The sequence below is a fragment of the Canis aureus genome, chromosome 4 (assembly GCF_053574225.1).
Source record: "Canis aureus isolate CA01 chromosome 4, VMU_Caureus_v.1.0, whole genome shotgun sequence".
Lineage (NCBI taxonomy): Eukaryota > Metazoa > Chordata > Mammalia > Carnivora > Canidae > Canis > Canis aureus.
Genome location: NC_135614.1, coordinates 57,500,351 through 57,514,825, shown reverse-complemented (window position 1 = coordinate 57,514,825; position 14,475 = coordinate 57,500,351). Strand labels below are relative to the sequence as shown.

General features: G+C 46.8%; 1 protein-coding gene and 2 long non-coding RNA genes across 5 annotated transcripts in view; 1 reads left to right on the top strand and 2 right to left on the bottom strand.

Moving 5' to 3' along the window:
* Positions 1-1,313: 1,313 nt before the first annotated feature.
* On the bottom strand, positions 1,314-5,920 carry LOC144312773 (uncharacterized). Its single transcript, XR_013378351.1, has 3 exons — positions 4,727-5,920; positions 1,894-2,509; positions 1,314-1,763 (listed from the first exon to the last, which is right to left on the bottom strand). It is a non-coding gene; the product is annotated as an uncharacterized LOC144312773 (long non-coding RNA).
* A 3,704-nt stretch (positions 5,921-9,624) lies between these two features.
* LOC144312772 (uncharacterized) lies at positions 9,625-11,497 on the top strand. The gene is made up of 3 exons (XR_013378350.1): positions 9,625-9,684; positions 10,055-10,159; positions 11,097-11,497. It is a non-coding gene; the product is annotated as an uncharacterized LOC144312772 (long non-coding RNA).
* Positions 11,498-12,820: 1,323 nt separating this feature from the next.
* FAM114A2 (family with sequence similarity 114 member A2) overlaps positions 12,821-14,475 on the bottom strand; it is a 33,507-nt gene continuing 31,852 nt past the window's right edge. For all 3 annotated transcript variants that reach the window (XM_077895788.1, XM_077895785.1, XM_077895786.1), the window contains exon 14: positions 12,821-14,150. In XM_077895788.1, the coding sequence (XP_077751914.1) occupies positions 14,049-14,150 (102 nt within the window). In that variant the 3' untranslated portion in view covers positions 12,821-14,048. The remainder of the gene's footprint in view (positions 14,151-14,475) is intronic.

Sequence of the window (14,475 nt, the reverse complement as noted above, 5' to 3'; positions counted from 1 at the left end):
GTCTCTCATGAATTAATAAATAAAATCTTTAAAAAGGGACATCCCCGGGGATCCCTGGGTGGCTTAATGGTTTGGCACCTGCCTTTGGCCCAGGGCGCGATCCTGGAGACCCGGGATCGAGTCCTACATCAGGCTCCCTGCATGGAGCCTGCTTCTCCCTCTGCCTGTGTCTCTGCCTCTTTCTCTCTATCTCTCTCTCTCTCTCTCTCTCATAAATAAATTTTTTTTTAAATCTTAAAAAAAAAAAAAGGGGGACTTACCCCCGCCGAGTCAGGGCTGGAGTTCAGACCAGGACAGTGTAGGCCGTTGTGGCAGCAGATGGCCGGCACAGGGTACTTATTAAGCAGATGGCCCTGTCTCAGAAGGAAGGGGAGAAGTGACCGGGTGAGACGAGTATGTCGGTGAGAGGGGAGCAGCTGGACAGAGGGAGGCCAGGGAACCTGTGTGTGGCCTGCGGTGGGTCCTCGCTTCTCCCTAGGCCTACTTTCCCTGTCTGTACTTTGGTGGGGTAAGAGTGTCTCTAATGTCCCGTTGTGCTCTGGCATCTGGGGCTTCACCCCCACGGCTGCCTCCTTGAGTGTCCAGCCAGCCACTAGCAGCAGAAGGCCGACGCAGCCCAGAGGCCAGAGCAATTCCTTGGACTTTCAGGTCACCCCTGGCTGTGCCCCCACCCTGCCCCCAGCCCCCAGAGTGACCAGAAGTTTCCAAGAAGCCTCAAAATTACCCGCTGTCCGCAGTGGATAGGAACACTGCAAGAAACCGCAGTGATAAGAACCGACCAGAAGATGGAGCCAAATGCCCGGAAAACCAAAGCAGTTCTATTTCGTGAGTTTTTATTCATTTTATCCTGGGCTACAGGTGCGGAAACTGAACCACAACCACAGAGGCGGTGAGAGACGTGCCCAACGTCTCCCATCTGCTCAATGTCAAGGCTGGAAATCAAGCCCCATCTCCCGCCCTGGGGCCAGCAAGTATCCTTCTAGCCCTGCTGAAGCCTCAGAATGCGGGTCAAACCGAGTTCAAGCTGAGAGGCCCTAACCGGGTTAGAGCGCGCCCGCGTGGCGGATGGGATGGGCCGGGGAGGCCCTGAGGGGACGCGGGGAACCTCTGAGTGGATGAGGCGGGGGCCTCCATGCGGTCCACGTGTGGATGGATAAACACTATTGTCAAAGACTCCTGGCCGAAGCTCTCCTCCCGCCCCATCCGCCTCACAGCTAGGCTGACTCTGGGCAAATTCTTAAATGCTCCAGGCCTGGGTCCTCGTCAGTAACTCAGAATGATGGTGCCACAGGCCTGTTGGGTTGTTTGGAGGGCAGCCCGGGTGGCTCAGCGGTTTAGCGCCGCCCTCAGCCCAGGGTGTGGTCCTGGAGTCCCAGGATCGAGGCCCACGTCGGGCTCCTTGCATGGATCCTACTTCTCCCTCTGTGTCTCTCGTGAATAAATAAATAAAATCTTTAAAAAAAAAAAAAAAAGTAATTGAGAAGAACACTGAGCATCATGACTCTGGTATGGTAGGAGCTCAGTAAATACCCAGGTTTCATTCCTGTAAGGACAGTTCTGTCCAAAATGATCTAAACAAAATGACAAAGATGAACATGAAAGGCTTTACCGGTCTAAGTGGACAATTTCTCCTTGTGACATTCCTCCTTCACTCGCCTTCTTCCCATCCTTCCGGGGCTCCGGCTCCTGGCTCCCCAGTCAGCCAGTTCCTGCCATTAACTGATGCATTTTTTTTCTTTTTCATGCCGATCTTCTCCTTGGTTCTGTGTGACAGGAGAAGAAAAGTCAGACCCTGCTAAGGAGATGCCACAGAAGGGAAGGGCTGTGTGGCCAGAGCAAGGAGGAATGCCCAGGCGGACCATGGGGGTCCCAAGCCCTGACCTCAGACCCTACTTCACACCATCTCCAGAATTCAATTGCTATTCCCGGTTTCCACTTCCCTCTCCACTCCAGGTGAAACACCTGTATCCCTCCACACCTGTGACCCTCTCGCACAGATTTTTCAGGACTCCGCAAGCCCACGCTAATCTCTGCCTTCTTGCATGGGATTCTAGGCTTCTGCTTCAGAGAGAGACCTGAAGCTTCCTTCTGGAGACAGAGGAGGCATTTTCTTTCCTTGTCTCCTCCATAACACGGGTAGCTCAAGGCCAGGAACCACGGGCTGCTTAGGGCAGTAGAGGGAGCACTGTGCTGGGAGTCAAGAGACCTTGCCAGAGGCCTGGCCCTCTCTGAGACCTGAGATGGAGCGGCCCTCTGGGGTGACATCAGCCCTCAGTCAGAGCCTCCCTGGTGAGTTCATTTCTGCCCTGGGATTTAGCAGCCCTGAGGACCAATCCTGCTCTCTTTGACTCTTGGTGTGACCTCTGGCAAGTCCTTTCCCCTTCAGGACTCAGTTTCCCTGATGCTTTCGGTGCTTGAGTCCAAGACAGTGTGGTTGGTGCCTCTTGCAGGCATTTTGAGTGGGATCCTTCTCGTTGTTTCTGCCGTCACTCTCACTGCTTTCATCCTCCTGCCAGGGAGACACAAAGTCAATGTGGGGGTCCTGGGGCTGGGCCAGGTTCTCCCATGGTGTCTGGAGCCCTCACTGCCCTCAGAGGATGCCCCCTCCTCCAGACCCTCAGCAAGGTGTGGAATATGCTCAGGGAGTCAAAAGGGATGAGTTGGGCAGCCCCGGGTGGGGCTTCGCCTTCGGCCCAGGGCATGATCCTGGAGACCCAGGATCAAGTCCCACATCGGGCTCCCTGCATGGAGCCTGCTTCTCCCTCTGCCTGGGTCTCTGCCTCTGTCTGTCTGTGTGTGTGTGTGTGTGTGTGTGTCATGAATAAGTAAATAAAATCTTAAAAAAAAAAAAAAGGGGATGAGTCATGAGGTGTGCTAGGGAAGTGAACAGATTCAACCTGGTGCAGCAAAGACCAGGGAAGAGGACATCAGAACAGGGAGACATAGGTTTTTATCCATATTCTGACACTAACTTCTAGAAGTCTCTGAACTTAAACTCTAAATGGTCGCTATCAGACCCTTTCTAGCAAGTGTGGGAAAGGAAAGGGAAACATAAAGATCCCCAGGCACTGAGAGGCTATGAAGGGAGAGGAGAGAAGAGGCAAGCAGAGAAATGATGCTTTAGCATCTGACTTCTCCTACTTTATGACTTCTCGAAGAGTTGCCCAAGGCGGAAGGCAGCTACCGTAATTTCTCTCTTCACAAACTTCAAAGAGATGTTTGTTCAGAAGGTAAATTTCCAGAGGGAAAAGGAGGATATTAAATGGAAATGCTACTGCTCAGACACAGGATTTAGATGCAGGACTTAGACAAATGACTTTGTTTCCCTGACCAGCTAAAGTGAGCTGGACTGGGATTGGCAGCAGAGTGGCTCAGTCTAGGGGCAGGAATACTGTCCTCGTAAGCACCCTCACCCTATGAAGCCCACAGTCCCTTTCCCCAGGCCTCTCAGCCCTACTCAGTAATTTGCATAGGTGGGTTTTGAATCCATGCACACAGCCACCTAATGTTGATTGGTCCATTCACAAAGCACAGAAGTCACTTCACAGTTGGCCAACAGCTTCATCCCTGCATCCTCCTATTCCTGAGCAGAGACGGCTTCTCCTCATCCCAAGCCCTGACATCTGCCTGTCAGAAGCAGCTTAAATCTGGGCAGCATAGTCACCCCAGAGAGAGTCTCCACAGAATCTGGTGGCTGTGATCTGGGCAAGCTCACTTCCAGACTGCTCTGACCCAGTGAGGGTACCAGGCCCTCACCATCCTGCTCCACTTTCTGTTGCTCATCCTCATACGGCTTACTCTTCAGAGTCCCCTTCTCTCACTATTGCTCCTTCTCTTTCTCAGCCTCTTTGCCAACCCTGGAGGGGATGATGGAGAGGAAACAGGCTCAACGGGGAGGCTAGCTTGATTGTGTGACCTGAAATTCTCAGTCTGCTCCTCCCCATGTCTTCCTCCCCGGGCCCCACTTCTCCTTCCTGCATATGTGGTTTTTTCAGCTTTCTCAAAGCACATTCATATCTATTCTTCCACTTGAACCCTACTGCCATTTGCAGTACTGAGTAGGGAAGGGGTTGTGGACCCATTGTACAGAGAAGGAAACTGAGATCCAGCGAAGGAAAGAGTATCTCTAAGAATATATGAGGAAGTTGGTCCCATCATGGGTGGACAATCATCTCAAATTGCTTCCTCCTGGTCCAGCGTCCCTCCCCAGCCAAGTAGGGCATGATTACCAATGAAGGAATGATCCCAGCTCACCCATCAACATTGGATGGTGGGCCTATACGTAAGCACTTCCCCAGGAAAGACCTGGAGCCTCCAATAAGCACTGCATAGGCTGGGGTCAGCCTTTGGGGCTCACTTGGACTGTGGGAGGGTATGCACAGCGCCTGGTGTGCTTAAGGACGAATGGTCTCCATGAATGGTGTATCTGCATGCAGCATGAATGAGCGTGTGCATTCTACAAGCCCCACATGTAAGCTCCCCAGTGGCTGTCTCTGCTCATAACTGGTGTGGCCTCACATCCCAGGGCTACTGCTCTGTACCTCCAGGTTTCCTGAGAGATGTTTTCTTTCTCTGTAAATACTTATCAGACCTCTGGCAGCTCTGAAGAGTTTCCTGCCGAGCTGGCCCCCTTTCCTGTCACATCTCCAGTCACTGCCTCCTTAACCAAGTGACCAGGATACAGAGAAAAAAAAAATCCCAAGTAAGCAAGAGCCCAGGAACTCACACTTTAGGACAGACGCCACCTTGATGGAGATCTCTTGCTTCTGTCACACCAAGCTGAGAACAAACAGGGTAACAGCAGCCAGCCTCTTCCCGGCATGTTACAGTTTACAGAGGATGATAAGGGACATTGTCTTCTCTGATGAGCACATCAGCTCTGTGCAGTCAGAGCACCGTTAGCTCATTGGACAGATGAGGGAATGGAAGCCCAGGAAAGTGAGAGGAATGTCCCAAGAACCCACAGAGGCAGTGCTCACATGCATAGAACTCTCTTTGCTTCAACCCTCAGGTCTCTCCCAACTGAAGAAGGAAGTGGGGTCAGGTGGAGACCCAGGGAGGGTGCAGAAGATATGATATCCATAGACTTTCCTTGTTTTCCTATTGTCTCCCTCAGCACGGCCCACACACAGGCTCCAGGGACCCACAGACCCTATACCTGTACAAAGCAGAGACAACAGCCGCTGAGGCCCACCCCTCCATGCTTCATGCCCCCAGCCCTGCCCTATGCCGTCCAGAGCCACTCTGCTGCATGAGCCAGATGTGTCCTTTCTTAGCCTTGGTCTTGTGATTCTCTCCTAAGAACACTAGCTGCTCTTCTGCTGCTGTCCCCACCAGAAAACTGGCCAGGGTAGCAAAGAGGAGGCCAGATCAGAGCTAGCCAGGCTTTGAAAATGGGACCTCAGAATGTAAAGACTGGAAAGGGTGGTTGTGTAGATGTGAAATCTGTGCCTGCCCCCGGGGAGTGGGGGGCAAGGACTTGCTCAGAATCTGCTGAGGGGCAGAAGCCAGGTCCTGGAAATACAAGCACCACATCCAACCAGGCCTCTGCTCAGCCTCTGCCACCCCAACCACAGGAATTGGTCTCACAGCCCCTTGACTGGCCCAACGATGCCCTTTCTCCCTGCCAGGGGGTCTGCTCTCTGATTTGAGAGCTGTGTCTGGACTTGGAAGGAGGCATCCACCTCAGCAAGAAGGAGACAATGAGTTTCTCAAAGCCCAACAACTCAGAGACATAGGTACTCGCTGCCAAGACAACCTTGACTCAGACTCTCATGGTTGCAGAATTATCACGTCTGCCCGCCCATCGAAGGCTAGAGGAATTGGACTTTCTCTGCATGCCCCCGGCGTGTGGTCCAGTGACCAAAGCAGTTGTTAATCCTCCCTTGCTCCTCTACCCAGTGCTGACCTGAAGTGACAGCCTAATATCACAAACCTTGTTATTTTAGACTCAATGGTCCCATCCAATTTCATCTCAACTCTCTTGCATCCAAGGCCCAAATTCCATAGTCGTAGCAGGAACCAAGGAAGAGAAGGTGAAAAAATATCCACTTAATGTTCTGGAGCTGGAGGCAAACTTGTATGTCTATGCTGAGCTAGCAGAGTCCTTCTGGGTCCTTCCGGATGGGTTTATATTCCCAACATCTTCCTGTTTTCAGCCCTGAAGTGGGCAGACGGTTGTCTAAATGTCCTCAGGCACACAGTCTGGAAACAGACAAATGTTTCCAATCAAAGCCTGGGACTCAATCCTACCACCCCCTGCGCCCCCTTGGTCTCCCTGCCGGCTGCAGGGCACACCCTCCATAAATCATGGACTCATTCTATGCCAGCCTGGAACATTCTCCCCTCAGACTCAGTAATGCAACTTCTAGGAAATGATCACTTACATGCTCAAAGATGTGTGTAAAATGGTATCAACTCTAGCATTATCAAAGTAATAAAGCTAACAGAATAACATTATTAACACATGCATAGTACTTGTTTCATTTCTTAAATGCTATTCCTGTATTTATTTAATCTTCACAATGGCCCATGAGCCATGTACGATGATTGTCCCCAGTTTCGAGCTTCATACATCGCCTCTCAGTAATTGACAAAGAATTAGGAACAACCTGAGTGTTTAATAATTGGGGATTGGCCAAATAAATTATGGAGCTTCCCTAAAATGAAATATTACGGAGCTATTATAAATAAGGTTTAAAATATTTAATAAGCCAGAAACACGTTCATAATGTTTGGTAATATTAAAAGCACAGGAAAAGAAACTACACTCTATACAATCGGATTTTGAGTGAATGAACACATGCAAGAAAAAGTCCTCTAGGGAGGTCCTTGGCAGGGGAGGCTTTCTGGAAGAGACTGGTAATGAGCAGTTTCAGAAAGCTACGTAAGGAAGCGGGGCAGGGGCTGCGTCCCCAGCAGGAGCTGCGTGAGCTATCGCTGCTCACAATGCCCAGGTAACGTAAGGAGGCCCAGAGTGGATACTGAGCTTGAGATGACCAGCACTGGCTCAGAGTCCAGAGATTACCACTCACTCGCTTCTGACTCTGAAACTAATGAGGGTGAGCATTGCCAAGTCCTCTCTCTCTGGGCCTCAGTTTCCCCATTTCTACAAAGGCGATCATAACCCCTTCCCTGACTCTCCCATAAGCCAGGTTGCAGATGCAAAGCTCCAGGGAAGGCTTGAGTTGTGGGATTCCTGAGGTGACAGGGGAGCAGAGCTGTGGCTTTTTCTACTGACCGACTGCTGGGTCCTTCCTACAGGATGCAGGCTGTGCTAAATGCTTACAAACATGTTCAGCGCCAGCTTCCGGGGCATGGCACCAATACAGTCACGTAAGGCCCACACCCAGAAGTGCCTACATTTGGGGGTTTAGTGCTCTGTGGGCACCATGCTGAAATGCCCAATAATTTTATCTTGAATTTAGCTTTAGTAAGAAAAGCGGGACAGTGAAATGTGTGCTGGGGGCTTGGGGGCTGGAGCCTTGGTTTACACACTGTCCAGGGCACTTAAGTCTCGAGGGAGGAACCACAGGCACCTGTGAGGATCTACGCTCACCAAGAAGGTACCCCTGTGCTTGAGGAAGCACAACATACGCTAGCAAATAAAGAACACCAAGACAGCCAAGAGAGGGACGGTGGAAGAAGGGGGAAAAGCTTTACTCTTGCTGTTTGAACAAGGAGCCCTGTGTTTTCATTTTGCAAATTAAGTAGCCAGCCCTGGGTAAACCCAAAACACCTCTATGAGGAATGTGCTTATTTTATTCCTTTTTTCAGGCAAGGAAGTTGGGCTTAGAAGGTACATTGCCCCGGGTAAGACAGCTGGAAATAGCTTAGGCAGGGTTTGAACCCAGACCAGTTTAAACACACACACCCCCCACTCACCGTGTCTGTGGCCTCATCACTGTGCTATAGGAAGTCAGGTGATGCACAAGTCAGGCAAACCTCAGAGCAGCAACCCATGATGCCCTCTAACCACAATCAGCCATCACGACTCACACGGGGGTCAGCCCCTCCCCTGGATGGAGAAGGGGGAGCCTGGCTAGGTCTTAGAAAGGCATTAGGAGAGCCCTCACACCTCCACATATCTTTTCTGTCGGCTGAGAGGCACCTGCTTGATCCAGGAGGACGGGGGTTTCACCTGGCTGTGTGAGATTCCACTCTCAAGGAAACTGAGCGGGCCGCAGAGAAGAGCCAAAAGGAGGATACTCCTCCTGACTCCCTCAGACCTCGAATGCCCATCTTAAATTTTTTTTTCAATTTTTATTTATTTATGATAGTCACAGAGAGAGAGAGAGAGAGGCAGAGACATAGGCAGAGGGAGAAGCAGGCTCCATGCACCGGGAGCCCGACGTGGGATTCGATCCCGGGTCTCCAGGATCGCGCCCTGGGCCAAAGGCAGGCGCCAAACCGCTGCGCCACCCAGGGATCCCGAATGCCCCATCTTAAAATGGGAGTGAAAATACTTATGTGGAAGTTCTCTACAAATGCAAGGTGGTACAGCTATCAGCAGCCCCATCTGACATCGCCTGCACTGACTGGCAAGGACTGGCCAGAAGTTGGCTACTTCTACTGTATAGATGCTTGTACCTTGTACTCGTGTGTGTGTGTGTGTGTGTGTGTGTGTGTGTGCATTTAAAATTCCATACACTTTATCACACGAGTAGGTCCATGTGTCCATCACAAGTAAGGCAACCCCATCACAAGGATCCCTCCCGTTGCCCTTTTAAAGCCACACTTACCCATCTCCTCCTCCACCCCCATTCCTAACCCCTGACAACTATTAATTGGTCTCCATTTCAGGGTGCCTGGGTGGCTCAGCCGTTGAGCGTCTGCCTTCAGCTCAGGGCGTGTTCCCGGGGTCCCAGGATTGAGATCCACATCCGGCTCCCTGCATGGAGCCTGCTTCTCCCTCTGCCTGTGTCTCTGCCTCTCTCTGTCTCTCATGAATAAATAAAATCTTTTAAAAAAATGAGTCTCCATTTCTATAAATTTGTCATTTCAGTGTTTTATGAATGGAATATATAGTATGTAACCTTTGGGGATGTTTTTACTCAGCATAATTGCCTGAGATTCACCCAAGTTCTTGCATGGATCAATAGTTTATTCCTTTTAATTTCTGAGTAATGATCCATGGTGTGGATGCAGTTGAAGCCCTCACCCACTGAAGGCTATCTGCAGTTTCCTGTTTGGGGCTGTTACAGATAAGGCTGTTATGAACACTGGTGTACTCCTCTCTCCTTTTTGATCACTAATTGATACAGATGCTCTTACTTCACAGAGATTTGTGTTCCTGCTGTGGCAAACATGACTTGCCACCACATCATCTTTTCCATGCCAACTCCAACTAGCTTTGGATAACGGGCCCAGATGCTCCCCTACAGGTATTTACCGCTAGACAGGAACCTCCAACCCCTTTCCCTTAAAATAATAAAATAGAACAAACTGGAGCCAGACAACCTGGGCTCACACTGCAGGAGCTCTGTCATTTACAGCTGTGAAATCCTGGGGAAGTCACTGAAACCTTTGTTTTTCATAACCATCATAATAAAGTAGCTAATAGTTGTTAAAGGTTTCTGACAGGTTATGGTGGCAGTGTGAGGTCATAGTTGAAAAGAGAACTTAGGTGCTCAGCTGCCTGGGTTTGCATCCTGACTCTACCACTTGGTGACTGTGTGATCTCAGGCAAGTTATTTAACCTCTATGCCTCAGTTTTCTCTTCTGTAAATGGGCATGCTAATAGTGACTATATCATGGAGTTGTTTTGAGGACTAAATTGGTCCACGTAAAATGCTCAGAACAGGTGTCTGGCTAGTAAGCATTATGCACATATTGCTGTGTGGCAGGTGCTCTTCTAAGTACTTCATACAGATCGTTTTATTTAGTCCTATCAGGGACTTTATAATACAAGTGCTATTCGAGATGGATTTCCCAGATAACAAAACTGCAATCTAAGGGGCTAAGTCACCTGCTCTTGATCACAAGGCTGGAACATAAGGGTGCTGAGGTCCATTTTGAGTCTGTGCTCACTCCCAACTTTTACACCATCCTGCAGGCCCCATACACATGGGCATCATTGCCCTGCCCCCATACAGCAGTCGTGAGGATTACAAAGAAAAGTGTATTCGGTGGTGCCTGATACTCAAGTTGCTCCATACTCGTGAGTTTCCTCTTTTTAACATCCACTGGTAGTGGATGAACAGGAGATCATGCTGTAGTTTTAATATAAATGGCAGAAATTGGCCTCTTAAGACACAAGCCACCAGAAGTACAGTTGAGAGTTTTGATGGATACATCTGGCACACATGTGCAAAGCTGAACTGGCCCAACAATCACAATTAGATTTGAGACATGTCCATCCAACTCAACCACAATTCAATACAACAGGGCATCTGCCCCTTGGAGAGCTCTGCAGCTAACAGGCAGAGATTGCTCAGACAGTGGCACCAGCGTAAGCTTGCAGGACAAATGAGTTCAGAGAATATTTCAATTGTTAAAAAAAAAAAATTCCTAAAGAGTTGATTGGGGAAGCAATAGTTAGAAACGAAGGGACTTTGGGGTTTGGCCAGATGATGTAATCACAAGTAACAGAGGCTGCAAGTTAAACAGAGAAATGAGTGCATGCAGCTTGTGGGAGTATCAGGGTACAGCTGAGAAGTGATATTACTGGGCAAGTTCTCAAAATTCTCCTCATATATTAGCCAGAGACCTTGATGACACATTAATTAAGGCTTGTTATTTTTAGAACTTCCTCATTTCCCAAATGCTTCATTTTAAGTCTTTTATGAAAATGAACATCACCTTTATTGGTGAGACAGAAGAGATTTCAATCTTTGACATTTCTGAAATACCATGCTTGTTGAGGGGCCCCTGCGGGTACAGTTTTAATCTGGGTTTTCCCAGTGTGAAAAATATTCCCACCTTTAAAACTCAGAATACATCTAGAAATAAAGATAATCTATTTCTCAAATGATGACATCAACAGCAACTACTTATAAAACATCTCTCCTTCAAATAGGTCTTTAGATAAAAATAAGTATGAAAGAGAGGGTCTTCATTCAGGGTAGGACTGACAACGTCTTGTTTTCTGATTGTAGGCCTAGAAAATCCACATTTGTGCATCACACTGATTTCAGATTCCTATGAAGGCCAGCCACGTGGATTACAGATTTACTCTTCACAAGCCTGTCAATGTTGGTACCTATGCCTTTATTTTTTATTTTATTTATTTATTCATGAGACACACAGGGAGAGAGAGAGAGAGAGGCAGAGACACAGGCAGAGGGAGAAAGGCTTCATGTAGGGAGCCCAATGTGGGACTCGATCCGGGGTCTCCAGGATCACGCCCTGGGCCGAAGGCAGGCACTAAACCGCTGAGCCACCCGGGCTGCCCGGTATCTATGCCTTTAAAGAAAACCTATCAAAAGCAAGTAAGGTAAAGCTTGTCCTCAACACATCTGCATGCATTATATAAAGAAAAAACAAGAATTACTTTGTACATGTTTCTATTTCTTTTAGACCAAATTAATGAAGTTTCTTTTAATCACAGCCTTTAAAGATCCCAATAGTAGGAAGAGAAGCATCTTACCCCAATTACAACTGAACATTTTACCAATAAGGTGTTAAGTGAATTGGGAAGGAGGAATGTAGTATACTTTAGGATGTAGCTGTAAATCTCAGACACGAGAAAATTTAAAAGAACAGCACCAAAAGACTAGGTATCATCAAGAAACTACATCCTGTAGCCACCCCAAATGGAATGAAGCAAGCACCATTCAAAAATCAACACCATAATTCAGTAGGTTCCAAAGCATCCCCTGAATTTACCTTTTCACCTGCCAACAAATTTTTATGCTTACTTTTCTCTCTCCATCAAGGAACTTTCATTTTTTTTTTTTTTTTAAGATTTTATTTATTCATGAGAGACACAGAGAGAGAGGCAGAGACACAGGCAGAGGGAGAAGCAGGCTCCATGCAGGGAGCCCAATGTGGGACTTGATCCCGGGTCCCCAGGATCACATCCCGGGCCAAAGGTGGCGCTAAACCACTGAGCCACCCGGGCTGCCCGGAACTTGCATTCTTTTTCACCGTATTTTAGGTGAAAGGTAAGCAATTGTCACTCAGAATTAACTGGTGTTTTCATTGTTGCTTCACGAATGGTCTCCAAAATACACTGAAAAACATCTGGGTAGATAGGGGAGGCTTGACAAGGACGATAAGAAAAAAAGTGGCAGTGAGTCACATTTGCCTTTTTTAAGGTCTAATCTAAAACCAGTCTGGGGAGGTACCTAAAAAGAGTCACTGTTCTGTTCCCCATATCTAAATCCCTCTTCTTGAAAGAAAAACCGTAGCTATGTTTCTAGATTGAAAAGTAAAAACTGCAAACCGCCATTGTACAGGCATCTGAACAGACAGACAGCAGTGTGAGCAGTTCCTAAACCTTGTTCAGGGGATCCAGGTTCACACACAGCAACTGCACTTGAGACAGCAAACCAGGACTGGGGACACCAGCTTTCATTACCATAGGCAACTGTTTTTTCTCTGAAATTTCAGAATTACATTAGGAAGGGTGAAATTTACCTAAAAAGATTAATGTTCACAAAGTTTTCTGATCATATTAAAACAGAATATAAGCAGAGTAACATTTTAGTGCTACTGGTGTACCTTTTTAGCCCAAATCTATTTATAAACTACCCATGCCCCAAATAAGGGTATGGAAATAGTGCTGAGATCAGTCAATGTTACATCTTTGTTCTGCTATTTCTTTGGTCTGAAAAAGATATCGGGGCTCATGTTTGGAAAAGTAAGTGAAAGGATCAAGTGACACAATTATTAATTTTTATTTAAACGTTTTAGAAGATGAGTGGTAGAGCTCACAAAAGTTACCTCCAACAACAAAGTTGGAGAATTTTTTTTTAAAAGAGTGGATACCAAATAACTTTTAGGAAGATAACACCTTATTAGCCTCTTACATTGTTGAAGAGAGCAAAAGAAGGCTTAAGATCTAAAGGATAAAAGTTGTATTTATAAACATGCTAAGGAATACATTAAAACAAACAAAAAACAAAAATAAGGAAAAACATATTGTATCTTACAGGTTAAATCCTGTTATAAATGATTTCTATGGGACTCTTATAGTCCCCTTCAACAGCATTTAAATAACAAAAACTCCATTACTGAAAGAGCTTCAATACTCCTTTGGAGCTGGCTATTACAGAATTTATCCTGCACATAAGGTATGCATGAAAAACATCCTGGAGAGACTTGGAATACCTGCAAACATGAAATTGTTTCTGTAAGTTGCACTTATTGGTCTGGAACCCCCCTGACTGGGGTCAATTACAACTTGAAGCTTGTCACCTTAGGGTAGGAGAACAATTTAAAGCCAAAGGGCACTTTGCTGTAGTTAATTCATGTGGCTTCAAGTACATTTCAGAAGTTTCTCCTCCATGCCAAAGACCTATGGAGAATTAAAGAGCACATGAAACTTTCTAACCAAGTCCTAAGAATCTAGGTAATCATTACAGTTTTACTGTTTTCTTAAAGCCACAGATTTTATTATAGAAAGGAGAAAGGTCATGGCATCGACAGATCAAGCACAGGACTTCTAGAATACTAAATTGTTTCTCTCTTGCTTCACAACCAATTATATCAGCGGGCTGCAAAATCATACAGAACCATAACAAGACTGTTAGTGTTTCGCATCATGTCCAATAAAGAGCAATATTTTTGCCTGAGTCTCCCATTAACCTTTATCTAGAGCTATTATTCTTGAACTTTCCATAAAAATTTCTTCTCAAATAATTTAACAATTCTAACAACTTAGAAGGGCAGTGTGAAGACCTGAATATTTCACCCAAGCAGTGAAGGCAACAAAACTCCTTTAAACCTGCTCTCCTGCCCAAATTTTATACACTAAAAGAATCCTTTCTCCTTCCCTTCTGCAGGGGTACCCAAAAGAGAGTGGCATTTCTTGGCCACCACAAGTTCTGGGTTGAATCCTCTCTGTTCTTCAATGTTCTGACAAAGACCCTGGGTCTGTATATAGCTCATGCCTCTGGTAATTCAGTTTTGTTCTCAATGAGAGAGATCTCCAGCACAGGTAAGAGCAGCTGAAAGGCATCCTGAATATAGGAAGCACTGTTTGATGCCTGTTGAGATTGAGAAAAAGAAAATATCACAGTTACTTAAAAGGGAAAATATATTAAAAGACAACAACAACAACAACAACAACAACAAAAACAGATTAATTTGTACAATCTAACTGAATCTCTGGGCTGGCAAACAAAAGCACAAACTAACCATGTTAGTAAAAGTTACAGAGGCAAGAATGAAATAGCTCTTAAGAGATGACAGTACCAAAAACAAATGTCAGCATTTTTTGTCCAACTTGTCCATCAGAAATGGTAGCTATTCTTTCACATTCTGCTCAAATTCGGCATTTGAAGCTTATTTAATCCTTTACTAAATGCTAGA